The sequence below is a fragment of the Typopeltis vanoorti genome, chromosome 15 (assembly GCF_054136105.1).
Source record: "Typopeltis vanoorti isolate ZY-2024b chromosome 15, IOZ_Tvanoo_1.0, whole genome shotgun sequence".
Classification (NCBI taxonomy): Eukaryota; Metazoa; Arthropoda; class Arachnida; order Uropygi; family Thelyphonidae; genus Typopeltis; species Typopeltis vanoorti.
This window is the reverse complement of record NC_143563.1, coordinates 86,548,427-86,565,120: the sequence shown is the minus strand read 5'-3', so window position 1 is coordinate 86,565,120 and position 16,694 is coordinate 86,548,427. Positions and strand designations below refer to the sequence as shown.

Below are 16,694 nucleotides of genomic sequence, written 5' to 3'. Positions count from 1 at the left end.
TTACAAAGTTCAATTGACTCAAGAACTGAAGCCTACTGACCACACACAGTGAAGAGAGTTCGTTGAATGGATTATGGAACAACAAGTGGATACTTATTTTTCGAACAAAATCATCTTCAGCGATGAAGCTCATTTTCATCTTGATGGCTTCGTTAATCGACAAACTTGTCGCATTTGGGGTTCAGAAAATCCACGAGTGATTGTTGAGAAACAAATGCATCCACAACGTGTCACTGTTTGGTGTGGATTTTGGGCTGGAGGCATCATCAGTCCATTCTTCAAAAATGCGGCTGGTAAGGCAATAACAGTTAATGGTGCTCGCTATCACGACATGATAATCCAGTTTTTTGTGCCTAAATTGCAAGATATGGATGTGGACGACATGTGGTTTCAACAAGACGGTGCCACATGCCATACAGCCCGAGAAATAATTCAATTACTGCATGAGTCATTTCCTGGTCGTGTAATTTCCCATTTTGGTGATCAGAATTGGCCGCCCAGATCATGTGACTTAACGGCGTTGGACTTTTTTCTTTGGGGCTTTTTGAAGTCTAAGGTTTATGCCACGGGTGCTTAAGGGTCAAAGCTGTATAACTGAGAGGAGACCTCCACATAGCCTTTAAAGGAATGCGGAGAACCGACCAGGGCTTCTGACCTAATGTCCAATCCTCACCTTCTCGTGGTGCACCCTGTTGGGTATCTACTTGGATACTGAACGAACGAGGATGGGCTGGCAATTTGGGATTTAGCCGACCAAATTGTATTCTTATTGGTTAAACCAAAATAAAAAATGATGGTACAACACGACAAAATTTCATGCCAGCTGGGGCGTCGCCCGGTTAAACAAGGCCCCCGTTGTTTTCGCCAGGGAACCAGGGCGAACAGCGAAAAGTCAGCTACTGGAACAAATCTGAAAACAAACCCCAACTCAACATCACCAGAGTTAAAGATCGGTACTATCAACGTGAGAAGCCTGAATGGCAAAGAAATGGAGCTAGCTGAGGAATTAGATAAGTACCAGATCGACATAATAGGGGTGACTGAAACAAAAAAGACCAAAACTGGTGAGATCTTTCTGAGCAATAAATACAAAATGTTATATTCAGGCAATAACAATCAAGGAAAAGAAGGAGTAGCCATAGTATTCAACACAAAATACGAGGCTAATCTTCTTGAATGGCAGTCAGTCTCAAGTAGAGTAATGTGGGCAAATATGAGAATGGGGAACTGGACAATGAGACTTATTTGTGCCTATGGTCCCACAGAAGGTTCTACTAAGGTAGAAGTGGAGGAATTTTTTGAGGCTTTAGAAAAAGCAACTGACACAATGAAAAAGGAAAAGTTGGTCCTTGTTGGGGATCTAAATAGTAGAGTAGGAAATGATTGTGAGACATACAAAAATATTTTGGGAAAATTTGGAGAAAAGAGCAAAGCTAATAATAATGGCAAATATCTGTTGGATTTCTGCTCAGGACATGGACTGGTTATTACTAACACCATGTTCCAACATAAAAATGTGCACAAATTCACATGGAGAGAAGAGGCTAGGAATAAGAAAAGTCTCATTGACTATGTTATTGTTGATAGTGATGTTTTCTCCCTGGTGCAGGACACCAGAGTGTACAGAGGATTTGAAATTGGAAGTGATCACTATTTAGTCTTGAGCAGGATAAAATTGAATTTCATATTGAAAAGAATAACATGTAAGAAAGTTTTAAAGCGAATAAAAGTTGAGCAGCTCTCAGATGTAAACTGTAGACTAAAATACAGAAATATTATTGAAAAGAAAATGAAAGAGTTTGAGAACAGGAATCAAACCTTGGAGATTCAGTGGCAAACTCTGAAGGAAACATTGATTGATTCTGCCAGAGAGGCATGTGGTGAGGTTGTGTGCAAAGATAAAAAAATCAGAACTCCCTGGTGGACACAGGAAGTTAAAGAGGCAGTGAAGGAAAAGAAGAAAGCATATCAAAAGTTCCTGGCAAATAAGTCAGCTTTTACTCTTACAGAATACAGAGACAAATGTAAGAAAGCTAAACAGTGTGTAAAACTAGCTAAACAAAAGTCATGGGAGGACTTTGGCAAGAATATAGAAAATAAATATCAAGAAGGTGGCAAAATATTCTGGAGGTTGTTGAAGAAGCTTAGGAATGGAGGAAAGAGTGCTGTAAAAGGAATTAGAGATGATAAAGGTGAAATGAAAACAGGAGAAAAAGATATCCTTGAAGTATGGAGTAATTACTTTGAAAAACTGCTAAATGAAACAAGCAATGATGATAGCACAGTGATAAAAAACACTGACCAGGCATGCAGTCAGGAATACATATCCATACTTGAAGTAGAAAAAGCCATCAAAGGCTTGAAATGTGGAAAGGCAGCAGGAGTAGATGATATTCGACCAGAAATGCTGAAGTATGGTGGTATAAGAGTCTTACAGTGGCTGCACTGCATAGTTCAGAAAGCCTGGACAGAGGGACGAATTCCCGATGATTGGAGTAGAGCTCTCATAGTACCCATATATAAAAAGGGAAATAAAACTGAATGTGAGAATTACAGAGGTATTTCCCTACTGAGTGTTCCTGGCAAGATCTATGCAAGTATACTTGAGAAACGGTTGAGAAGAATTGTGGAAGAAAAGCTTGGTGAAGAACAAGCTGGATTCAGGCCAAATAGAGGCTGTCAGGATCAGATCTTCACTTTACGACAAATAGTCGAGAAAGCATGGGAATATAACAAAGATCTGTATTTAAGTTTTGTCGATTTGGAAAAGGCATATGACAAGGTGCTAAGAGAGAAGCTATTCAATACGCTGCAGTTATATGGTGTCAATGGGGCATTATATCAAGCAATACTTAGTCTCTATTTGAGTTGTGAGTCAGCAGTTAGAATTGAAGGAAGTACAGGAAGATGGTTTAATGTTAAATCTGGTGTGAGACAAGGATGTACATTATCCCCTCTGTTATTCATTATCTATATGGATCACATTATGAAGGAATGTGGTATTAAACCTGATATCAAAGGAGATGTTAATGTCAGCTCTTTGCTTTATGCGGATGATGTTATACTTCTAAATAAATCCGCTACAAGTCTGCAAGATTCTCTGACTAAATTGAATAGCTGTTGTAATAGATATGGTATGAAGGTCAGCAATAAAAAGACAAAGACAATGAAAATAGGCAGAATCATTGAAAATGTCAACTGTGTTGTGAATGGAGAACCTGTGGAACAAGTAAAACATTTCAGCTACTTAGGCACAATTTTTACCGAAGATGGTAAACTAAATATAGAAATAGACAACAGAATCAGCAAAGCTGGTATCGTGGGAAGTCAATTGAATAAATGCATATGGAATAAGAAAGAAATTAGTCGGAACACTAAATTAGCTGTATACAAGACTGTGTTCAAACCAATTTTAACTTATGGATCTGAGAGCTGGGTCAGAAGTAAAACACTTGACCAAAGACTAGAGACCGCAGATATGAGAGTCCTGAGAAAGATTAGAGGCGTGAACAGATGGCATCAATGGCAATATCATATTAAAAATGAGGATATTAGGAAAGAACTTGACATTGTCAGCATCCAGGAATGCGTTAGCAGAGCTAATCTCAGATGGTATGGTCACTTAAATAGAATGGGAGAGGAAAGATTAGCAAAACAAGTGTTCTCTGCCAGGAAAACGACCCAGAGGAAGACCACGATATAGGTGGATTGATACGGTACAAAGTGCCTTAGACGATAGAAATATAAGATCTGATAATGTTGGAGTCTTGACAAGTAACAGACTGATTTGGAGGAAAATTGTAGATAGGAAGTTAGTAATGATGTAATTTTTTCATGTAGTACTGTCATATCCTGTACACCCCTTGAGGGTACATGGCAGGAATTTGATGATGATGATGATGATGAGGTTTATGCCAACAAGCCCACGACCATCCACGCCTTGAAGGAGGAAACTGAGTGCTGTATCAACGAAATTCAGCCACATTTATGCAAAACGGTCATGGAAAATTTCGACAAAAGAGTGCGTATGTTCCAGCAAAGCCGTGGAGGCCATTTACCCGATATGCTATTCCATGCATAACCCTATACTGCATACTTTATGAATCAATAAGAAATTACAATTTTTAATTAAAAACCTGTGTTTTCTATCAAAATTACTTCTTGCATGAATTCTGGGACACCCTGTAGAAGGAATAGAGTGGATGGGAAAACACAGCCTAGTGGGATCCCTGCTTTGATTGTATACTGAGATAAGGAACCATCCAACGTAACCCGAAGTGAGTGTACAGTCAGAAAGTTGGCAACCAAATCATGGGAGTTTACTTAGACCTTTTGGCAGACCTAGTCTAAAGCCTTGTAGATATCGAGAGCAACCACTTGTGACTTACTAAGCCTTCACGTGGTGTTTGTCCAGAGATGAATGACATAAGTGAGTAGATCAGCTGATTACCGACAGTAATGGAATTCATAATGTCAGTCATTTATTTGACGAAAATCTTCAAGGTAACATAGGAGTTGGGTGTTGATGGTTCTTTCCATTACTTTGAAAAGAGTAGTTAAGGTGAGAGAAATTGGACAGCAATTTAAAATACAAATTTATCACCCTTCTTAGGAATAGGTTGTATATGGGCTAGTTTTTCCAAACTGCAGAATAGATAACCAATGGAATAAGAAAGTGTAAACCTGCTATGGAGATCAAACACTGATCCCCACCCCCAGATCACTTTAGCAGGATGGCAGTCTTACACTGGCTGATGAAATTCATTTTTCACCCAGACACAATCACGGAAAAACATGCCGAATATCCAACAAACAGTTACTGGTATTATGTGAACATACTTCTGTTAGTTATCTAAATCCTGTATGCTTGATTTGTGTACAAATGTAAAGATTACACTTAGCATTCCAAAGAATGATACATGAAACCTCTAAATTTACATAAAGTGATAATATCATTAATAATGTTCTATTTCTATGGGATTAGGGCTTAGTCATTGAATTTTACACATAAATTTAAAACCAATATGATAACTGCATCATCCCAAAGCACAGCAACATCTTAATTAGTGTGTGTTTATTGACTAGTTTGCAAAGGAAATAATGATCTGCTTGTATGACAGATCACTGATCTTTTAGTTTTACAAAATAATCCAGCAGATCAGAAACAAGTATATACATTTTTCTTTCCATCTTAATAATTCTTCATTAATATTTTCAACAAGAAAAATAAAAAAATTATTTCTTATTTCTACTTCAGAACCAAGCAAATACAGCTCAGCTAGCTAGCTATCACCTTTTTATTCCCGTATACATAGGGAGTAGGCAAGGCCATTTTTAGCCAAGCAAATACACAGAAGTATTTGTTCCCCTTTCATTAATCAGAAAAAAAATTTAATCTGTGAAAAAGCATCAAGCATATGGAAATTACTAAGATCACATTTCAGAACATCTCTTTTCTTTTAGTGTTGCATGGTGATCAGCATTCGTTTTAGAAATTATGGCCTCTACAACTGTGTTATAAATAAATCTTTTAATTTCACGACGTTTCGATCTTCATGTTAAGATCATTTGGAGCATATACAAATATACAGGACAAGTTGGGTTACATTATACACAGTAAGCTAAAGAAACAATGATTTGATCACTGGTTATTCTAATGGCATGATCTCTAGTGGTGGTGGTGGGGGGGGGGGGTTTACAAATTAATTATTCAGAACATCTCCATTTAACAGTATAATGCCTAAATCATCTTTAATGTTTTCATAAGGAAATAAAATATTACCTTTTCACAGATACAAAGTTCATAATACTTACCTGAATTAAAAAATGAATTGCTACGATCCCCGAGGTTGACATAATTTTTGCACTATTAGGAATTAAATTAATAAGATTAGGAAGGGTTGATTCTGCAAAGTGATCTAACTTAGGCCCCAGCTGCTGAGAAAGATATCTAAACAAAAAAAGAAAAGAAATTCAATATTTATACTGACAAATTAAAACATACTTCAAACAAAATGCTTATAGAAGATCTCAAAACAGATATCCTAAAGATTATTTGTGAAGATTGGTTAAACATCCTAAAGATGCGTGAAACAACTGTGGTAATGCTTCATGGTGATATAGACACACAAAACTACTTAAGAATGAAAAAAACAAAAAAAAATTAAAGCTGGCAATATACTATATAGTAAATTCTTGGAACAACTTCACAACTGGTTTACAGAAGTAACATACATGTGATCCACTGAAGGGGAGGAGGGGGCCTTCAATTTCGGAACAACATCTAGAACCTCACCTCATCTCGAGTCCCCAAGTAATAGTGGCATATCTGAAGCTGGAGGGAGAATTAAAATTTGGGTTAGGAGGAAACAGTAATTATTAACATTAAATCTCATTGGAGTTAAATGGGTCATGGCAGGTGATTCAGTGTTTCCACATTCGCCACACTCAAGACCATGCATTTCACTTCTCAGTTTGTTCTAACTCTCAATGCAAGTAATCTCCTCCTCACAGCCTTGCTCAAACCTTTGTAGTTTCTGCAGATTGTCTCTTGTTCTCAGAGGTGTAGTGAGGCTATGGCCAATGCCCTGGCCATAGGTGCTCATTTTACATAGTCACAAAAATTGAGATTTGTAAAGTGTTTTTTTTTTTTTTTTTTTTTTTTTTTAGAACGGCGCAATTTCCTTTCCTGGCCATAGGTGCCAAAATTCCTGACGACATCTTTGCTTGTTCTACTGCTGTCTCCTCCATTCTGTGAAAAATCTTTTTCATATTAATCTGAAAACAATTCCATACCAATATTACATAGCATCTAACATATGTAATAAAAAAAAACAAGAATTTATTTAACTCCAATATACAGAATGATTCAAAACTTACTTTACTCACAAAACATATTCTAAATCATAGCTATTTTTTTAAAAAACACATACAGAGGTGTCTCCCACTCATGGTAAACTCAATTTAACACATCTAGTGTTGTGTAATTGAACTTCAAATGCATTCCTTTAGGTGATTCACATTTTGTATCTTTTCCTGGTATACCATGGCCTTAAAGTGCCCCACAAGTAAAAATCGAATGGATTTTCTAGGTACCTTGGTGGCTACTCCACAGGACCACTCCACAAACAAGGACATCTGTTACAAGGGCATCATAAGGAGAGAAGATCAGCTGACAACAATCAAAACATGAGTCATGTTTCTCATGTCTCAGTCAGTGCTGAGTTAACAGGAGAATGCACTACTCAAGTTCAGCAGACAACAATGGTTAGCTTTGCAACTCAAATATAAGGTAACATAACATTCCTTATTATAAAAAAAGTACAGTAATCAAATTACCTCCCAAAACTTTGAAATAAACATGCAATCACAGCAGTTACAATTCAGACAATATTGTACAGTTTCACAAATTTCAAGAAACAGATGATCAAATTTCAATCTACTGGACTGAAGAATCTTGGTGAACTCTCTTTAGTGTCAATTGGCACAGTAACAAAGTTCAGACTTTTCAGATTTCAATAATCTGGTGTAATCCATATATTCTTATCTCAGCAGAATGGCCTGTCTGTCCAAAATAACAATGTCAAATGAAAGTACACTTGAGACACCAGGTGAGGAGAGAAGTGGTTTCTGTGATAGTTTCAAGGTGGCATATACTTGTGGAAAGACCTGTACTATTTGTTCCAATGTTCATTTAAGGTGGAGTATGGAAACCCACTTTACATCAGACTGTAGTCTAGTTGAGGGATGATATCTATCAGTAGTTTTCTGCATGGCTGCTTGGTTGTGTTCAGCAGTAGTTAAGGTGATTTTATTTAATTCTTCCAATAGAAGAGCAACAGAAAAACAGATTGTGTGAGCTCTGTGCATAAGATTTTTAATAATGTCAATCTTCTATGATAATGGTGTAAAGATGGCAGTTAAGGTAGGTTTTCTATAAACAAAAATTTAAATACTGCCTATACAAGTATAGATTATATTTGCAAAGAACCAATGCTCTTTGTACTTCCTGAAACCATTCAACAGTGAACTTGATATGGACATCAATGGAGTTTATTTCATCCAGAAATTATAGTTGAGTGGAAAAGAGAACTGAAGAGTTGACTTTCCAGATATTCCATAAAATAATCCAAAACCAAAGCTGGTAAAATAGGATACTTTAATGACCTCTATTTCTACGCTATATTCATTTTCTATTTATAGAAATCTTCCTTCATTGAGAGGTTCATCTATCTTCATACCATCATCCATCACAAAAGATGGGTATCAAATCTATTATACATAGAGCTCAAGATCTGTTCTTCTGATTCCCTTGTGTTGGAAGAATTAAATAAAAACCACATTGACTACTTGTTGCCTACTGCACTTCAACTATACCAACCAAGTTGTCCTCTTCCTATCTATCTCTACCTGGCCTGCTCTTTATAGTCATGCAACTGGCTATTACCATTCACTTTATGCTGCTCCATAATGCCTTCTTCCAACTTACAGCTTACATAATAAATTTAGTTTAATCCTTTATCCAAGTGTGTGCAAACGAAGTTTATGCCTGAAAGTATCTTCAGGACTGGGGTAAAGTGGTACAACACCGGGAAACTCCTTGCAAAGGTGGAGAAAGATACCAACACTCCTATCTCAGTATCTCCCATAATGCAAAACACATCTCCTTGCGGATATGTATATGGATATGTACATTACCCTTCCCTTAATGCATAACATTATACATATTTGCAAGAGATGTGTTTTGCATTATGGGAGATACTGAGATAGGAGTGTTGGTATCTTGCTCCACCTTTGCAAGGAGTTGCCCGGTGTTGTACCACTTTACCCCAGTCCTGAAGATACTTTCAGGCATAAACTTTGTTTGCGCACAACTGGATAAAGGATTAAACTAAATTTATTATAGTCTGACCAAGTGAAAAATAAACTTTTTACAGCTTACATGCTTAATCTCTCTTTCATTTCATCCATTTTACACCCATCTTAGTTAAACTTCCTGATCTTCAGAATGCATTCAGTTACTGTTGGTGTTAATTAGCGTTTCAAAAAGCTAAAGCAGCATTTACACCTAATTCCGCATTCTATGTTAGAGTTCCAAGTTGCCTCTTAAGTTTTTCATAATTAGCCTTGTAGATCCACATATCTCTTACCTCAAGTTCCATATGGGTGACCAACTACTAGCCAAAGTATGAAATCACATAAGGGACACTCTCACCAACTGGAAGGATTTGACATGCCATTTACAATCACATCCTCTTTTAGAGGAATAATCAGATCTAAGATTCTCAATCTCATTTGTCCTATATTACATATTGCTTGAGATCGCTGTCTTCAAAAAATTTTCCTTATTCCCAGATGTCATTTTTTCATTCCAATTTATATTATAATAATAAAACAGTGACAATTTCATTTCTTTGTTATCACCCTTTCCATTTCCTTCCCTACAGCAACATTAAACTAAATATCTTACAGCGTCTACCTTAACGTCACACAACACTGCCAATATTTAAATTTTGTTGATTTCTGAGGGAAGATTGCATCTCCACCCTTTAGCAGGCATAATTCTCATACTATCATCAACATTTCCACTCCCTACTTGCCCTTCCTATTCTCAAAAAAAATAAAAAAATAAAAATAAAAAAAACACTGTACCTTTCCATTTCTATACCTGACAGGACATCATCTGATGTTTCTTTTATTCCAACAATTTTAGGGCAAATGAAATTAACATGATAATGTTATCTCTCTTATTTTCAATACTCCTGGTATTCATAAATAAACAAAGCAATTCATTTTAGGTCTGTAACAAGTCATACTTATGCCACCTCTTCACATACACACTGCTGCTCTCACATTTATCCTCACATACCCCCCCCCCCATATTTTTCCCCACATGCTCATCTACTCTCCTTGAATTGCAGGCCATTCATTTATATGCTAATCCTCAGATTATGCACATTCTTATTTCTTCCAACATCCTCTCCTTATGCTATCTCATCTCACTGTCTATTCCAACTACACCCATTTCATCGTGCCCATCCTGAATTCCTATTCTAACATTCTTATTGATCAAGCTACATTCCTCTCCATTCAGTAGCACCTTGATCCTACCTTTACCACACTTTTCCTCATTTTTTATGTCAACTCTTCTTTCCTGTGATCTAGTGTTCACACTACTCACTACTCTACTTCCAGTAACTCTTTAATAACTCACAAGTCCATTTAAATGCAATCCATCTTTTATATTCTGCAAATTAACAAATTGCATCCTATTCCTCACCAGCTGTATCAACATGCTATTTATGATTATCTCCTGAGGTATTCATCCATCCTAACATTCTTCCTCTTTCCAAAGAAATCATTTGCTTCCATAGCCATCACCAACTATCTTTGCTCATTATGTTAGAGGTTTAATGGAGTGCTGACAGCACTACAAAAGGATTATAAAGTAGTTAATACTTCCAATATTTCATCTCAGTCACAGACATCTTCAGAGATGAGTACAAATTACACTTGTAACACAAACAACACAACAATTTATAAGTGACCTTGGTTGTAAATTAGGATCTCTGAGGATTAATGTTTCCCATATTTTGGGAAGTTTCTTGCATCCATATTTATTTAAATTTGGTTGATTTCTGAGGGTAGCTGCAGATTCCAAAACGTCTTTCTTTTCTAAGTTTATTGTGATGGAGCATGGCAGTTTTCACCCAGAAGATCCTGTGAGTGTTATCCAATACATGGGCCTCAAAGACCAGACTGACCATAGTCATGATTGCAGATGTATGTTCTGTGTTCATACCTGACTGTTCAAAGTAAACCAACTTGCAGGAACCCAGGCACTGAGAGAGAGAAGCACACTGACCTTTGGATAAAATGAATAAGGGTAGCAAGTTTCCAATGGAGCTTAAAAGCTGTGTAGAGGTTGTACTTTTTCAAAGATATTTTAAAGACCTGACTATTTGTTTTCCAATGTACCCTGGATGTAAGGGATGAATTTTTTAAATGGTTTGTAGCATGGAGCATTGGTGGCATCTACTATAAGTTATGTGAGGGGTTGGGTTTGTGGATTTTAGGCCAAATAGTATATTGGGGGAGAAACTAAAGCTTTTTTTTTTGTGTGTGTGAGAGAGAGAGAGAGAGAGAGAGAGAGATTTCAGGAGGCCAGGAAAAAACATCTTTAAGCAGACTTTTCAATTATTTGATCTAAGATTTTGTGGGATTGTAATCTGAAGGTCTGTAGGTGGAGCAGTCTCTGAAAAGATAAAAGTATTGTCATTACCAGAGTGGATAAAGGTAATGCCACAGGTCATCCTTAACACTACTGAACATAATCGGAAAATGGTTATTATTCTCCGAGATCACTACCTACATCCCACTAGACTACAACACCCACCAAAATATAGGTGAAAAAATTAAAAAGCCTACTTAAAGTATCTTCCTGGCCACCTGACATCACAAAAAAACTCAAACTCTTGGTTCTGAAAGACTTGAAGTAGGTAGTGTAATGTTTGATCCCCAGAGCATCCAGCTTCTATCCCTGTGACTCTGGTGCTCCTAAACAAGTATGGATCAGAAACTTAGTTATTTATGATTTTCTGGTGCAAAGTCATCAAATATACTGCACCATGTTACAGCAATATATATAGTAAATGGTTAGTAGGATGGTCACAAACAACCATGCCTCTGGCAGGATTTAAACCTGTAGCCTCTTGGCTGGAGAGCAGATACGCTAACTACTCAGCCAGCCATACACTTAGACATGCAAATGTAGTTTTTATATTATATTCATGTTCATATGATTTTTTATTCTATATTTATCATATATAATTTATTCTATATTCTAAGTGCCGAATGCTAAATAAATAAATACAATATCTTAAGTTTTTATTGTTGAAAACCAACTATCCAAACAATTACATAATTTAATTTGGAACCTATCAACTGAAATACTGCCCACCTACTGCCTATTTACTACCATAAATTGGCAAATCATCAAATTGAATAATCCAAAGTTCCACTCTAAAAGCAGAACATTGCACTTTTTCAAGCAATGGTTAAGCAGGATGCTAGTCTCACACTAATCCAACAAAACTTGTCTAATACCTACATACATTCACAAACATTCTTGCCACAGATGGATTAGAACTCAGCCCCTCAAATAAAACAAATACTATCCACTTGAATGACTAGCTATCAAAGAAACTGCTATTAGTAATCAACTAACACAAATCAACCTGTCCACATGAATACCAGATAAGCCTCAATATCTGCCTAACACTATGGAATACCCTCCACTAAACTACTCCCTTTTAAGTCAGAGTGTCTCTTTCTTCTTTCCCATAGATTAGCTGTTTCTACTCTACTGATTCAATCACTTGTCCTGATCAAGTAAATAATTCTTGTGATGGAATGAAATACTTTCCTCCCAACATCATCACCATCAAATTCCTGCCATGTACCCTCAAGGGGTGTACAGGATATGATAGTACCAGATGAAAAATTTACATCATTACTAACTTCCTATCTACAATTTTCCTCCAAATCAATCTGTCACTTGTCAAGACTCCAACATTACCAGATCTTATATTTCTATCGTCTAAGGCACTTTGTACCGTATCAATCCACCAATAGCTTGGTCTTCCTCTGGGTCGTTTTCCTAATCAGAAAATACCATTTGACAGTATGGCAATATGGAGTTGCTATCTCATGTTTCATCATAATGGTTCAGAAAACAAGAAAACAATCCCAGAAATGCTAAATACAGTTGACTTTTGCTATAGCAAACTTGTAGGGACTAGTGGAATAGTTTGTCATAGTGGTTAGATAGTCTGCTAAAGTGAATTTCTTTTTCTATCTCTGCAACTACTTACAAACTACTAAAAGGCCTTTTTTGGTAGTTTGTTGAAGTGGTGTTTACTATAGTAAGATTCTACTGTAACATATGCAGGCACATCACTACAAACTAAGAATTTCAGCATACATACTTACTTCAAAAACTATTTAGTCACATCAAAATTTAGGCAATAATTTCTTAAAATCAAAATTTGTAATACTTACGCAATTGTAATGCATGCTTCACGAACCACCTGAGAACGAAGATCTTTAATCGAAAGTTGGAAGGGAGGCTCAAGAATCCGTAGCTGCTGATAGAATTCTTCGTAGTCAGCAGCACCAGCAATAAGTACACTCCGTAACCTTTTCATCTGTTATAACATTAAAAATGCAAACAAACTCACAGGTTATTCTGTAAAAGTTTCATTTTAGGTTATATCAGCATTTTTCAATTGCAGATATACCCTACTTCATACAAGTTTCATGAGAAACACATGAGTGATTAAAATTTACTTAACATAGAGAATTCTAGTTATTATTCAGCATCATTCTTGCCTAAAGGTGGGCAAATCAGTATGTCATCTAAATTCTGATGGTATCTCACTATTATTTATTGATGGAGATCTGTTCAGTTCTCTGTCCTCAAGAGCAAATACATTCTTTCACAAATGAACATTGCTGAAAAGGAAACTTGCATCTATGCTTGGTATATGTATGTATGACAACAGCAACTGCATGTTTTATTTTCTTTCAGAGTGGCATTAAACAACATTTCAAAATTAGATATTTCACTCAGCTCTATACTTGGAAAAAATATTATACTCTAAATTAAATCAAGTCTCCAGAATTCCTTAACTAAGCTGAATAACTGTTGTAACAAATTTGGCATGAAAACTGGCAATAACAGACACGAAAATAAAGAAAGCAGACATGGAGGAGGAACAAATTAATGTAAATTTGCATAGAATAACAGAGAAATTAGTCAAAATACTGAATTAGCTATATACAAAACAGTGTTCAAACTCTGTGTTTTTATGGATCTGAGAGTTGAGTCCAAAATGAAAAAGATGATTACACATACAAGTGCTGAGAAAAATTAGGAAAGTTAAACTATGGCAGCGGTGGCAGAATAATATTAAAAATGAAGATATTAGGAAAAAACTGGACATTGTTAGCATTCAAGAACATATAAAGTGAACTAATCTAAGGTTGAATGGTCTCTTAACAGTAGAGAAAAGGCTAGCAAAATAGATGTTCGTGTCTTTTTGCTGTCATCCTGGCATCAGAGGAAGACCAAGATCTAGATCAATTAAACTGATACAGTTAGAAATGCATCAGAAACCAAAATATAAGCCTGACAATATTAAGCCCTAACATATAATGGATAATTTGGAGAAAAATTACTGATGGAAATGTCAGCAGTAATAAGAAATATTCATGTTGTGCTATCATGGTATTCTGTATATCCATTCTTTAATGGATGGATCAGGAATAGCCTATATTTACAGCATTTATTCTGTCATGAAATTTTATTTAAATGCATCCTATAAAGTTTTCTCAGGAGGTATCAGAATTCTAAGCACTTAGTAGCTCATAGTTGTAGCACAATGCAAGTTAATTTCGATCTAGTAAACTCTAAAATTGATATGACAAATGGCAAAGTGCATATAAAACAGCAACCATAATTTTGAATCTTAATACTCCTCCCGCACCTACTAAACCTAAGTTGAGGAAGCATCCCCAAAAAAACTGCAGCCCAATAAACATATGAGGGTGGCCTGAAAAGTTCTCGGCCTAACAATGAAAAAAAAGAATTTATAATTTCAAAATAATTTTTATTTTTCAACATAATCTCCCTTAAGGCTAATACATTTATTCCAGCAATGCTCCAGCACCACTACCCCGTCCTTGTAGTGGATCTCAGTAAGATCTGCAAAATTCCCCTCTACAGCTGCAATCACCTATTGATTCGAAAAAAATGGCTGACCAGCGAAGAAGAGTTTTAGTTTTGGAAAGAGATAGAAGTCATCATCATCAAATTCCTGCCATGTACCCTCAAGGGATGTACAGGATATGACTACTACTACATGAAAAATTTATATCATTAGTAACTTCCTATCTACAATCTTCCTCCAAATCAGTCTGTTACTTGTCAAAACTCCAACATTGTCAGATCTTATATTTCTATCGTCTAAGGCACTTTGTACCGTATCGATCCACCTATATCTTGGTCTTCCTCTGAGTCGTTTTCCTGCAACCTGACAGAGAATACTTGTTTTGCTAATCGGCCATTAGGTCAAAGTCGGTCAAGCCCTAGTTGGTTCTCCACATTCCTTTAAAGGCTATGTGGAGGTCTTCTCTCTGTTATACAGATGTTACACTTAAGTCAGAGGGAGCCAAATCTGGGGAATAGGGTGAATGTACCAACAATTCATAGTGCAGATCCCATAATTTTCCCACTGCAAAAACACCTTCCTAGGCAGGTGCATTGTCCTGATGAAAGATGATTTTTTTTCTTCTGCAAACCAGGTCTTATCTCATGAATTTTTTCATCTAGTCAGATTAAAAGATCAAAATAATATTCCCTGGTTATTGTTTTACCCTTTTCAAGATAATTAATAAAGAAAATGCCTTCCCAAAACACTGATGCCATGACCTTTCCTGCTGATGGAACTGACTTTGTCTTCTTTGGTGCTGAAACCGGTTTCTGTCTACTGTTTTGACTGCTGTTTGGATTCTGGTATGTAATGATGAATCCAAGTCTCATCCATAGTAATAAATCAATGCACAAAATCAGTTTTATTCTTGTTAAAATGCTCCAAGCACTGTTCAGAGATTTTCATGCTAGTGCGTTTTTGATCTGCTGTGAGCAAGCACAGCACCCATCTCGTGCAAAGCTTTTTCATTTGCAATTCTTCATGCAAAATATATCCTACATGTTCTTTTGAAATACATATAGTCTCAGCAATTTCACATACTTCGACTTGCTGGTCATCCAATACCACATCATGCACTTGATCAATGATTTCTGGTGGTGTTACACTTTTTGGACATCCTTCACGTGGATCATCTTCAAGGCTGGTACAGCCACGTTTAAACTCTGCAGTCCATTTCTTAATTGTCGAAAATGAAAGAGAAGGGTGCTCAAACTTTTATGAACTTTAAATGAATTTCTTTTGGCATTAAAACTTCTTTTACAAAAAAAATTATAACTACACGATACTCAATTTTATCCATTTCAAGGGACACAGCCAACATTTTTGCTTCAGACAGCTGTATAAAACAAACTACTTAGAATGACTTGCAATTTCACATGGATGCTTATGACACATGTACCAACTTGTAAAAAAAAAATCCTGCCGATAGCGTTGCCATCTATGGTCGAGGCTGAGAACTTTTTGGACTGCCCTCATATCTATCATTAGGCAATAAAAGGAATATGAAGTCAAAATTACCACTTTTTTGTGGAGATGTTCACTTAACTTAAAATACAGTCATCAATGGCATCAGGCAGCTGAATACAAAGTAGTTGACACTGATGACCTGTAATTTTCAGGTTGAAATATGTGGCTATTAAATATATTATTCAGTCTTTTCCTTGTGTTACCATGTTAATTCGTGAACCTCATGGCAGAAGTATTGCTGAAACAACAATTGCTATATGTTCTTTCTCTCTCTCCCCAACCCCTAAGAATAGAATAAGAGAGAAATTAGTAAAAGCTTGTATGGGTAACATATCAGAGATCAAGTTTAGGATTGTTCTTATAAGATCTGAATAACATTTTTCCTGTAATGACCTTGACATTAGTAAATCCTTGGAGTGATAAAGGAAGATAAGCCATTATAAAAGAAGATAAGGA

At 36.2% G+C, this 16,694-nt stretch overlaps 1 protein-coding gene across 8 annotated transcripts in view; it reads right to left on the bottom strand.

Annotated features, from left to right (window-relative positions):
* chb (CLIP-associating protein) overlaps positions 1–16,694 on the bottom strand; it is a 723,643-nt gene that overhangs the window by 345,881 nt on the left and 361,068 nt on the right. For all 8 annotated transcript variants that reach the window (XM_090405359.1, XM_090405362.1, XM_090405366.1 and 5 more), the window contains 2 exons: positions 13,060–13,205; positions 5,815–5,950 (listed from right to left, as the gene is read on the bottom strand). In XM_090405359.1, the coding sequence (XP_090261485.1) occupies positions 5,815–5,950; positions 13,060–13,205 (282 nt within the window). The remainder of the gene's footprint in view (positions 1–5,814; positions 5,951–13,059; positions 13,206–16,694) is intronic.